General features: G+C 42.3%; 1 protein-coding gene across 1 annotated transcript; it reads right to left on the reverse strand.

Moving 5' to 3' along the window:
- Positions 1-10,198: 10,198 nt before the first annotated feature.
- Positions 10,199-11,591, reverse strand: LOC109732384 (uncharacterized). Its single transcript, XM_020291560.1, has 2 exons — positions 11,245-11,591; positions 10,199-10,619 (listed from the first exon to the last, which is right to left on the reverse strand). Exons 1-2 carry the CDS (start codon positions 11,589-11,591, stop codon positions 10,199-10,201), a joined length of 768 nt encoding a protein of 255 aa, XP_020147149.1.
- Positions 11,592-12,175: the final 584 nt, after the last annotated feature.

Below are 12,175 nucleotides of genomic sequence, written 5' to 3' on the forward strand. Positions count from 1 at the left end.
TCCACTCACCAAAAGCGCCACACTCCCCGGCAACGGCGCCAGAAAAGAGTCTTGATGACCCACAAGTATAGGGGATCTATCGTAGTCCTTTCGATAAGTAAGAGTGTCAAACCCAACGAGGAGCAGAAGGAAATGATAAGCGGTTTTCAGTAAGGTTTTCTCTGCAAGCACTGAACTAGTAGGTGATAGATAGTTTTGCGATAAGATAAATGGTAACGAGCAAAAAGTAAATAAAGTAAATAAAGTGCAGCAGGGTGGCCCAATCCTTTATGTAGCAAAGGATAAGCCTGGACAAATTCTAATAATGAAGAAGGAGCTCCCGAGGACACATTGGGAATTATCGTCAAGCTAGTTTTCATCAAGTTCGTAAGATTCGCGTTCGGTACTTTGATAATTTGATATGTGGGTGGACCGACACTTGGGTACTGTCCTAACTTGGACAAGCATCCCACTTATGATTAACCCCTATTGCAAGCATCCGCAACTACAAAAAGGAGTATTAAGGTAAACCTAACCACAACATTAAACATATGGATCCATATCAGCCCCTAACGAAGCAACGCATAAACTAGGGTTTAAGCTTCTGTCACTCTAGCAACCCATCATCTACTTATTACTTCCCTATGCTTTCCTCTAGACCCAAATAATGGTGAAGTGTCATGTAGTCGACGTTCACATAACACCACTAGAGGAAAGACAACATACATCTCATCAAAATATCGAACGAATACCAAATTCACATGACTACTAATAGCAAGACTTCACCCATGTCCTCAGGAACAAACGTAACTACTCACAAAGCATATTCATGTTCATAATTAGAGGAGTAATAATATGCATAAAGGATCTGAACATATAATCTTCCACCAAGTAAACCAACTAGCATCAACTACAAGGAGTAATCAACACTACTAGCAACCCACAGGTACCAATTTGTGGTTTTGATACAAGATTGGATACAAGAGATGAACTAGGGTTTTGCAAGGAGATGGTGCTGGTGAAGATGTTGATGGAGATTGACCCCCTCTCAATCAGAGGATCGTTGGTGATGACGTTGGTGATGATTTCCCCCTCCCGGAGGGAAGTGTCCCCGGCAAAACAGCTCCGCTAGAGCCCTAGATTGATTCCGCCAAGGTTCCGCCTCGTGGCGGCGGAGTTTCGTCCCGTAAGCTTGCCCATGATTTTTTCCAGGGTAAAAGTGATGATATAGCATAAGATGGTCACCGGAGGCCCACCAGGGGGCCCAGGAGATAGGGGCACGCCCTGTGGGGGGGGGGGGCGCCCCCTGTCTCCTGGACAGGGTGTGGGCCCCCTGGCTTGTTTCTTTTGCTCATAAATTCTTATAAAATCCAAAAAGTTGTTTCGTGGAGTTTCAGGACTTTTGGAGTTGTGCAGAATAGGTTTCCAACGTTTGCTCCTTTTCCAGCCAGAATTCCAGCTGTCGGCATTCCCCCTCTTCATGGTAAACCTCGTAAAATAAGAGAAAATAGCCATAAGTATTGAAATATAATGTGTAATAACAGCCCATAATGCAATAAATATTGATATAAAAGCATGATGCAAAATGGACGTATCAGAAGCCCATGTTGCATCGGAACCTATCAATTCACAAGACAATGTCCAAGAAATTATCGGTACTGTTGAGTGCAAGATATCAGACACGTCGAGCTCCCCAAAGGATCCCGACACCCCGAGCTCCCCAAAAAAGCGAAGAGCACGTGGACGCCCAAGGAAGCTTGTTGATGAAGTGCAAGCTAAAAAAACAAAAACTATGGAAGAGCTCAGAGTGAAATTTGATAGCAAGACCATTGCTAAACAAGTGTCTTCTTCGATATCAAGACGATCACGCAAGCCATCACATGCTATATCGAGCCCATTCAAGTTAACCAAATGGTAGTTTAGGTACGTACTGGGTAGCACTGTAGTTAGCACTACTTATGATACATTTGTCATTTACGATTTGGTGATTGAACTTTATCAAACGTGCATCGACGAGCGGTGAAAGATGGCTTGCTAACAACAGCTAAGACCGTAAAAAGTAGGGTATGATAACATACCTCAATATAGCAATCTCTGTTGTCGCAGTACATACTTTTGGCAATACGAACATTATATAATTTTGGCAATTAGGGATACATGCTCAGTTCTTTTGGTTGAACTGCCAATAGGTCATTCTGCCAATCATTTGCATGATGTACTTTTGGCAATATATTATACAACCTAAGTGCATGTCAAAAAATGGCAATAGGTACTTTTGGCAATCATGTGCATGCTACATTTCTGGCAATTACTAATGCATGCTCATTTGTTTTGCTTCAAATGGCAGTATGTACTCCTGGCGAACATTTGTGTGCTCTACTTTTGGCAGCTATTAATACATGATCATTTAGAATGGTTTAACTATCCATAGAAATAACTAGAATGTCATTATTTCTAAACATACCAAATTCAGTGCAAGATATAGCATTAGCATCTTTAGTTAGAGTCATAACATTTATCACCATAGTGGAGGTATTAGGCAAGGTTGACCGCAATGCACTTATTACTACAAGGTAGGTGCTTACAAGATAAACAATAGTTTAATGAAGCAACAACGCTTATTAGTACAGGGTAGACGCTTAATTAGGCGCCTATCATGTACAAATTGGCACTGCTGCTTCCGAAAACCATCTTTAATATAGTTAGCATGTACCTAAGCACGTAGCATTGGAAGTTGGCCATTACCAGAAATGAGCAATGTACTACCAAACACTTAAACATAGCATGTTAAACACTCGCAACCCAAAAGATAAACCGGCACATATGTTCAAGCAGTACGGTGGGGCAGAAGTATCACACGACAACCATAACATAAAAACAGTCTTAACTAGGGTGGGCCAGTAGTAACAACCAAGTAGCGCATCAGATCCTCGGCATCTTGGCCGGACGAGGAGGCCTCGGGAGGTAGAATGGAAGATGCCCTTCGCGTACTTCCCGAGGAAGGCACCAAAAGCGGCATGTTCAGCCCGGCCGTGGGGCTTGCAGTCCCTCCCATTACCACGGCTGATATCGGTGCCATGCATGATTAGGTTGTCGTAGTCGCTCTTGATTCTGGCGCAGGAGAAGGGGCAGGCTATGTTGCCGTAGAGCCTGTCGGAGCCGCTGCGGTATGGGATTTCCCCATTCCGCAGCCTCCTGAGGACGTAGCGGCTCTTGATGTCCCTCCTCTCCTTACTATCATCCACGTCTTTGTCATCTTCCTGTGTGTTAGTTGATCGACAGCTATGTCAGATTAGGAATACAGAAATGTAGCATTTCATAAGAGTATCAAGTACATTCCGAAAGTAGGAACACAAAAATATGATCAATCAGATGATTCACACAACATGTACCTCATGTATTGCTATATATGTTTATGTATTATTTGTTTCTTTCTTGTTCTTTTTTCTTTGCTTTGCATGCGTACCTGTTCTCCCCTGTAAATAAGTACTCCTATTTGTACAATCTAAGTTGACAATTAACTAAAGGGTTCGGGTTTTAGGGTATGAACAAATCATTTTACAGCATTCAAGCACATATTTTATTTCATACTGAAAATAGATAATTCCAAAAACAGGATCATTTCTTGCCATTTCTTGCAACAATATTTTGTATGATCTGGTTTTATCATAAAGAGATACCAGACAATATCTAATTTAATTATATTCAAACTAGATGAGTACATACTACAAAGTAAAACTACCGCATCAACAAACAAAAGATTGCCCTCACTTGATATTTTGAAGACAACAAATCATATGAATCATGTCATGAATTATGTATAAAAAGAGAAATTTTTGACTGAGGTACATCGGTTGTGAACATAAGAAATTATGGATTTAATTACTCATCCTTGTTGCTAATAATTACATAGGGTGCGTACATAAGAAACTCTGCAATGAATTACTTACTGCAATCAGAAAATGTCTTCACAATATAGCTGTAAGGCTTCATGATTTTCATCAAATAAACTAGTTTTTCTGACAACTAAATAAATGTACAGTTTACTTGGTCTCAACAGATTTGGCAATCAGATTGAAAATAAGATGCATAGTCCACTTCATTATATGGAAATCATGAAGCAGATAGAAAAAGTTTGCACTGTTAAGGTATGAAAGATTCTATAAGAAAGGAGAAAATGTGGTATCAGCTTTGTGCATATGGAGCATTATGATTACGCTTAGTAATGAAAAATTCTATATAGTAAGAATGCAATAGAAAATCTTGTTGCTAGAAATGTACTGTTGCATGGACTTGGCATGCATGATTACTGATGTGTCATAGTTTCATGGATTGATTTGTGCAAGAGAAGAACTAATCCATGTTTGTTGTTAATGGCAGGCAGTGGCCGTAAATTGTTACTACATGCATCAGTACTGACCAGATGCATAACTCGATGATGTGGCCCAGTTTCATGCATACCAAAACCAGATAATGGGTTGCCACTATTGAAGAACGGAGCATAGTTTCATGAGTAGCAAAACCAGATAATGGGTTTCACAATTGAGGAACAGAGCATAGTTGTAACAGGGGTTCTCTGATTTAAACTCTCATCATTGATAGTATTGTTGGTTACTAGCGAGGCACTCGTGCATTGGGCGTGAAAGCAACAGTTAATGTCAATTATTTCAGATGCACTTTACATTGCTATGCTACTGTAGCAATGGATTCTTGTGTGTGTTTTCTTTAATAAAGAGATAATGTTTGTGCATAATATGCATTCAGATTCACAAAGTTCAAAGCATTAGCAATTCATTTAGAAGAAAAGAGTTTGCACTGTTAAAGTATCCAAGATTCTATAACAATGGAGAAACATAGTGCTATGAGGTTGTTTGTGCATAGGTAGCATTGTGCTTAAGCTTACAAATGGAATATTCTAGATAGTACGCATGCTTGGAATTTTTCTTTTGTAGTAAATAAGATATTGAATGGCCAACAATGCTGGGATTTACCATCTGTCCACCGTTGGATTGGCTTCATCCAACAGCAAATATTCAAAGTTGTTTCCAAAGTACATGTTTTAAAAGTTACCATTTATAGAAGCTCAAGCACCATTGATAAATATTTACTGTTGCATGACAACTTTTCAAGTTCTAGATATTAATCATTGATCCTCTTGTTGACTGTCATGAAATAAACAAATTTGTAGGAAATTTTCCATCCACTCAAACCTGTCTGAAAGATTCCTACGTTTTTAGTATGCACAATCAAACACTCATACAATCATGTAGGATTCAAGATGACATGCCACTCTAATCCCACGTTTTCCCTATTCCTACGTTTTGGAAATCGTACGAATCAAAGAGGTGATACCTAACAAATACACCATTTTCTACAGCAGAACTGGTTCATAATCAGCTTCTAAATCATATTCTTACTCATCTTCACAAAATAATTGCACGCACAGGGGGATTTTAGGCCTACATGACTACTGTTCCATGCCAGGTTTCATATTGAAGGGGTTTCCTTCCAAATGTATGAAACAACTAGTACTAATCCTAACCCTAAGGGAGAGATCAAGAAACTTAACCTATCTGGACGAAATCTAATCCGTGCTGCATGCAATTAAGGAGAAAACCCCATGGGAGAAAACCCCAAAAACAGAGTAGGAGAATAGAGCAGAACAGAGTAGTACCTCCGAGAGCTCATCGTCGACCTCCTCGTCGAATTCGACTGCCTCGTCCTGCACTTCCTTGGTGTCGAGCTCGGCCTCCTCGTAGTACTTGTCGATGAGCTCGTACTGCTCGCGCTTCCGCTTGGCCCTCTGCTCCTCCAGATCCACCGCCACCTCCTCCTCCACCTGCTCCCCGATCGCAGGCTCGGACGCTGTGACGGCGGCCGGAGCAGTCACAGCTGATGGTGCACTGCCTCCCGTCGCCGCGACGGTGCCGTCGGCCACGCCAACCGCGGCGACAATGACCACAGCAGGCTTCTCCACTGCTTCTACCGCTGCATCCTTCTCCACCGCCGTGTCTTCACGGCCAGCCTTCATCTTCCGACGACGAAGGGCAAGGGAGATGGTTGCTGGCTCGTAGGAGGTAGGGTTCGACGTGAGAGGAGAGTGTTTTTGCTGATTTGGGGAAGAAAAGCAGCAGGGGTGGGCGAGTGGGGGAGACGGGGGTGGGGGAGGCAGCCTTTATTTGGCGTGTGGGTGGACGTTTGGAGTTACCGAGGCTAGACGCGTGGCGTTGTGCGCCCGTGCACGCCCCAACCACTTTAATTTTTTTGTCATGAATTTGTATATTTTTTGACCTGTGGTTTAGCGAGGAAATTACACAAACCACCTACTTTTGATGTTACTTTTGCATAGAACACCTACTTTACAGGTTTGTTGCAAAAAAACACATATTGGGGTAATTTGTTGCAGCAAGGTCTAATCCGCCATTTTGGGTGGGTTGACATGATTTCTAACAAGTGAGTCCAGTTAGTAAGTGCACCGCGGGAAAAAACATTCCACATCGGCACCCAACTAGAGTTGTGCAAAATTTACAAATAGGTACTCCAGAAATAATTTTCATTGTTTCTGGGCCCACAGAAATGAACTGTTGGCAGTTTTTTTTGTTCCCACATAACATGTTGGCACACAAGAGCATGCACCAAACTTGTTCTCCTTCGACACACAGACGCTATAACGACGGACATGTACCAGTAATATTCACACTGCACATGTCGATACCATCTTGACCAACACGCAACAACATTGGTCTCATTGGACTCACACATGCCAAAAGGGGTCCAAATCATTCACCAATTCTTCTAGTCACATTCCACTCCAAGATGCGACAATGGACCGACATGTATCAATCTTGATCTATTTGCACAAATAATTGGTATAAGGGCCAGATGCACCAATAGAGGTCACAATGCACTAACACATGTCACTTGGGCCAACACGCACCATGCCCACATACAAGGAACAAATAAGCCTATAGAATCCACATGCACCGATAAACTACGTCTCGACATGCAACAACTTTTTGTAGTCACATTGCATGCACAGTGCATACCAAGACACGCCAACGGCCTGTCATGTAGCAATCTTCATGTGTTTTCACTAATCAAGGTCTCTTTGGCCTCACGGATGCCATAAGGGCCAAATGCACCAATATTGGCATGTTGCACTCAAACGTGCCACTTGGGCCAACATGGACCATGGTTTCTTTACTAGCAAGGATCACATAAGCCATTATATAGTGTTGGTACCCTAGCTAATAACAAAATATATCAACATTGGTCCTAGTTGCAGCTACATAGGACCACTTATGCCACACATGGAGCGCAGCCTCGGTGCATGGTTTTTTTCCGTGCGTCTGTGTCTGGATAAATGTCTTAAGGAGAGGCAAATTGGTTCTGCTAAACACACTGCATCAACCGAACTGGCTAGACCCTTTACCTCACACCCGCATGGCCCTGGTTCGAATCCCCGTGAGGCAGTTGGAAATGCCAATTTTTTTCTATGGGTACTGACACGTGGGGTTCCCTTGTCATCCACACAAACGCGCCACCATATGTACCACATTTGGCTAAGTGCACCTACTACTCCACATCATTTTCAACTTTCTTCTTCCCCTTCTCGACAAGCGCCGCCGCCGCCATCTCCAGACGACGCCTCTCTTCGCCGCCGGATCTGCGTGGCCGCTGCCAACTCCAGCAAGTAGGTGAGATCTCCTTTCATCCCCCTCGCGAATCTTCTTCCCTTCCCCAACCGCGTGCGTCTCCCTCCGAACGCGGATCTGATCCAGAAATTTTAATTGGTACATGTGGTAGATGATTTGTTGATGGATATGATGGTTCTTTCATAGATTGATGGATGTCGTAGTGTAGGATCTGAGTTGTACCAGGGAAAAGTGAGGCCCTATGCAAATCAAAATGCGGCCCTATGTGTGAAAAAATAAATCAAAATAATTCATCTATTCTTCACTATAGTATGTAGTACTGACATTGGATTGGATTGGATTGGGGTTTATTAGGTAGATGATACTGGCATTGCCATTGTCATTGGCATTGCTTTTTTAGGTAGATGATAATAAATAGATTTAATAGGTATTGCATTTTAGGTTATCACTATGATTTATTATATGTATGATCTTTGTATTGTACTATGGTAGCGTACAATTCAACTTAGAGTTCAACATGTTCTGTGTAGAATGGAGGAAGCACCATGTGGACGGTGCAAGTCACGGTGCCGAACCAGCCTTTGTACTGCCACGCTGTTCGGCATCTACTTCCAGCCTACTTTTGTTTTGCAGCGGTAACAATTTATATGAACCTTCTGACAGTTCATTTTTTCTATTTCCACTAATGCATTGTGTTTGTTATTTGTTTTTTTCTTGCACAGATCGTCCCATGCAATGTGAGATTGGCATTCAATGAGCTCATCGGAGATACCGTGACCTTCGACGCTCTTGGGGGGTGTACACTATGCAGGTCGATAAGGGGCGAACGATAACCCAGATTGGAGGAGATGAATGGGATCGTTTCATCGCCCGCTTGCGTCTTAGTGGGGGTGAACGGATCCTCTTGTCCTTAAGAGGAGAAAGGCCCAGGATTTCTGTTATCTATCTGAATTTGATTGCCGATAGTGAGGATGAAGTTCATGAGGAGGACGATGGTGAGGATTCAGATGATGATGAGAACCCACTTGATGAAGCCCTCTATGCCCAAGGAGTGAGGCTGAACGACGAGGAAACCAGCAACCTCTGGGACATGCTTCCGCTACGTGAAGACTACGTCGGGATGCCATTCGTGACCCGCCTCACAAAGACGAATGTTAAACAGCATCTCATGGTATGTTACTTAGTGTGGTAATTACATGATATGCATGCTTAATTAGTGTAGTAGTTGATATGATATGCATGTTGTAGTACTGTGATGATATGCCTAGTGTAGAATTCATTTAGTGCAGAATTTTATGGTATGCATGTGTTGTAGTAATGCGATATATGCTTATGTAGTGTAGTAATATGCGATGATATGCTTAGTGTACGTAGTATATAATCTAATGATATGCATAATTACTGTAGTAATTTGATGATTAGCGTGTAGTGTAGTGATGTGATGTGACATATGTGTCTTGAAGTGTATGGTTTGTTGATAATTGCACGTGACATGCTCATATATCATATCAACTGTTTTCAGAAATTACCTAAGAGGTTATCTGATAGCTGTGGCATCGAGCCAGATGAAGAAGGCATGGCTGCTGGACTACGCCTTACCAGAACGGGCTCCATCACCACCTGTGCCTACGCAGTGGACACAGACGGTCGCACTATCTTCAACCGGGCGGGGTGGAAGAAGTTCCTTCATGGCAAGAATATCTTCTGGTAGGTCAGGGCATCCTACTCACTGTTGCGAATACCTGTCGCCGTGACTTGAGGATGATGATCACCATCAACCTCATTTAGAACTGGCTGGGCCATGTTTCGATGTGAAATGAACTTGGTATGTTAGCTCTTGTTTCCGAGTACTTTCCGTGTATTACCGTACCTATCTATATATATATCTAGGTTTAGTAAATGGGCCATGTATCGATGTGAAATGAACTTGTTATGTTTGGGGCTTGCTTTGCTGTTGCCCCAGCGGTTATTTGTGACTTCCTTGAACTTGAATCTGTCTTGAAATGTTATTGGATGCTTGGTGCTGTTGCTTTATAGTATAAAGCTGGGGGAGTTGGGGGACCTTTTTAGTAGGTTTGGTTAATGGAATTTAGCTCTTATTGTACTTATTGTTTTCTTTTCCATACAATTCTGAACCCAAACTACACATGGCACAACCTTCTGTGATTAGTTCCTTTGATAACTAGTACTCCCTGTGTAAACTAATATAAGAGCATTTAGATTACTAAAATAGTGATCTAAACGCTCTGATATTAGTTTACGGAGGGAGTATTGAAGAGCAGCCACAGAGTTCCATTCACAATTTACTTGAATTTTTGTTTTGATGGATAAACAAAATAGGAAGCTAGAAAACTTATTTAATGAGATAAGCAAACTATGTACTTGATTACATAAGCAAACTTGTTCAACCCTGACAAACTGGACATAAACAGACAGGTTCAACTATGACACACATGACATATACAAGCTGGTTTAACCCAAGAAAAGCAAACTACAAATTTCAAACAACAAGATAAAGGACAAGCACAAGCGCAAGCAACACGAAGGCAGATTTTGATGTCTCCTCATCCCGCATAGTGGCAGTGGTAGTAGGGGTCCTCTTCCTGCTCTTTTGAAATTTCCAGACCTCTTTTGATGTTGTTGATTATCTTCCACGACTTGTAGGTGGCGTACGCATCTATTGCTGCGTACTCGATGAAGTAATCTGGCAGTGGGCTGACCCCCCACAGTTTATGGTCTGCCTCCTTGTCGATCTTGTTCTTCATCTTGCTATAGAATGGGTGGATGATGCTGGCTGCAACATCAGCCAAGGAGTCATACGGTTTTCCGTTGTATGGAACTCTCCAGTTGCGCTGAATGTCGATGTGCTTGTTGGGGTTTATCTCCAAACCAAACATCTTCAACTTGTCCCTGTCATTTTTAATGCCGAAACCGGCAAAGGTGAACAACTTCTCCTCCTGTAGGAACTCTTTGAGGCGCTTTGGCCTGCTAGGGGAGAGACAAGTGATGAATACATGGAGTACTAGTGTTTATTTTCAAGATTTAATCATCTGTTTTTTACGGTTTACAAGTGAATAATACATGGAGTAGATGCTTATACAGTATAAGTCATGGATGAATGTAGTTCAGAAACTAGTACACAAAGTTCTGAAATTAAAATCAAGTACACCATGTTATTTTTCTTTTTGGAATATATAGTTGAGTCAATGATCTATTTGCTTTCTTAGTGACAGTTTAGTTTTATTTTGTTGAATAAAATAACATATACCTCTGCTTCACCAAGTTCTTAAGTTTTTTTGGTGGTGAAAATAACACCAGACCAAGTTCAGAAACTACTTCACTACATCAAGTTCAGAAACTAGACTAATGAATCAAGATGAGAAACTACACTGGTACATCAAGCTCACAAATTAATCTTGTGCAACAATTTCAGATACTATTCAAGTGCACCAGGTTCAAAATATATTCTAGTGCATCTACTTTGAGGAATTGCACTAGTGCATCCATTTTCACAAACTACACTAGTACATCTAGTATGAAACTAGTCTAATGAAATTTCGAGGGAGCAGTATTGATGAATGGAAGAGGGTGAATGAGTAGGATTTTTGACCATTCTGTGGCCGCAGCAATGTGGTACACGAGGCAGAGACCCTCCACGCAGAACTGCAGAACTGCTGTCATCTGCGGAGGTTCATCATCTTCGGTAAACTCCACATCAACACCGATGATGTGGGGATACGAGCCACATGCGCTCCTCCTGATCCAAAAGATCATCTCGTCGGCCTTGTCTAGTTCGCTGGTGCAGACGACCTCCATCGTCTCCTTGTCGTGGAGCTCAACCCCTTTGAGGGTTACGGTGTACTCGCGCTTCTGACCAGGAACGTGAACGACGTCGAGGTTGCCGCTCTGGTCGGACATCTGGCCACAATGACACTTGGCAGACGCTTCCTCCGCCATATCCCTCCTCCTGCGACTGCGGGCTTCAAAGAGAGATGTTTGTGGGTTGTTTGTAGAAGAGATGGAAGCGGCAATGGAGGTTCTCGGAATGAGGCAGTGATGTAGTCGATTTGGGGCTTTTTCACGCCTGGGATGGGGACGTGGGGGAGGTGGTTCGTGTGTAGGACGTGGGGGTAGTGGTGGTGGGGCGCAGTTGCAATCCGACGTGGCAACCGCGCTCTATGCACTGCTGGGTGCGCGTGCGTCTGAGTTTAGTCCCACCACGGGCCTGCATCCTGGCCCATATCACTGGGTTTGTAGTCGTATGCGGGCCGTGGTGTGCGAAATATCATGTTAGGTAGGTGGGCTTTTTTTCTATAAAATCTTTTTTTGCCTATGTGACATGTTGACTTATACTAAAATAACACTTCCTTTTTTAGGTACACGTGTCTTATGTGAAAAGTTTAAGTTTGATAACAATTAAAAACATTTAAAACCTTGCCACATTGGCTTTCTTGGACATGTGTAAAAACTTTAAGTTTGAAAACAATTAAAAAACATGTAAAACCTTGCATCATTGAATTTTAATTTTAAAATAAATTTGA

The sequence above is a fragment of the Aegilops tauschii genome, chromosome 4, assembly GCF_002575655.3.
Source record: "Aegilops tauschii subsp. strangulata cultivar AL8/78 chromosome 4, Aet v6.0, whole genome shotgun sequence".
Classification (NCBI taxonomy): Eukaryota; Viridiplantae; Streptophyta; class Magnoliopsida; order Poales; family Poaceae; genus Aegilops; species Aegilops tauschii.

Coding starts and splice junctions, on each gene's coding strand:
- LOC109732384 (XM_020291560.1), bottom strand. CDS start 11,591: ATGGCGGAGGAAGCGTCTGCCAAGTGTCATTGTGGCCAGATGTCCGAC. Junction 10,620..11,244: donor ATTGCTGCGGCCACAGAATG/GTCAAAAATCCT, acceptor CTCCCCTAGCAG/GCCAAAGCGCCTCAAAGAGT.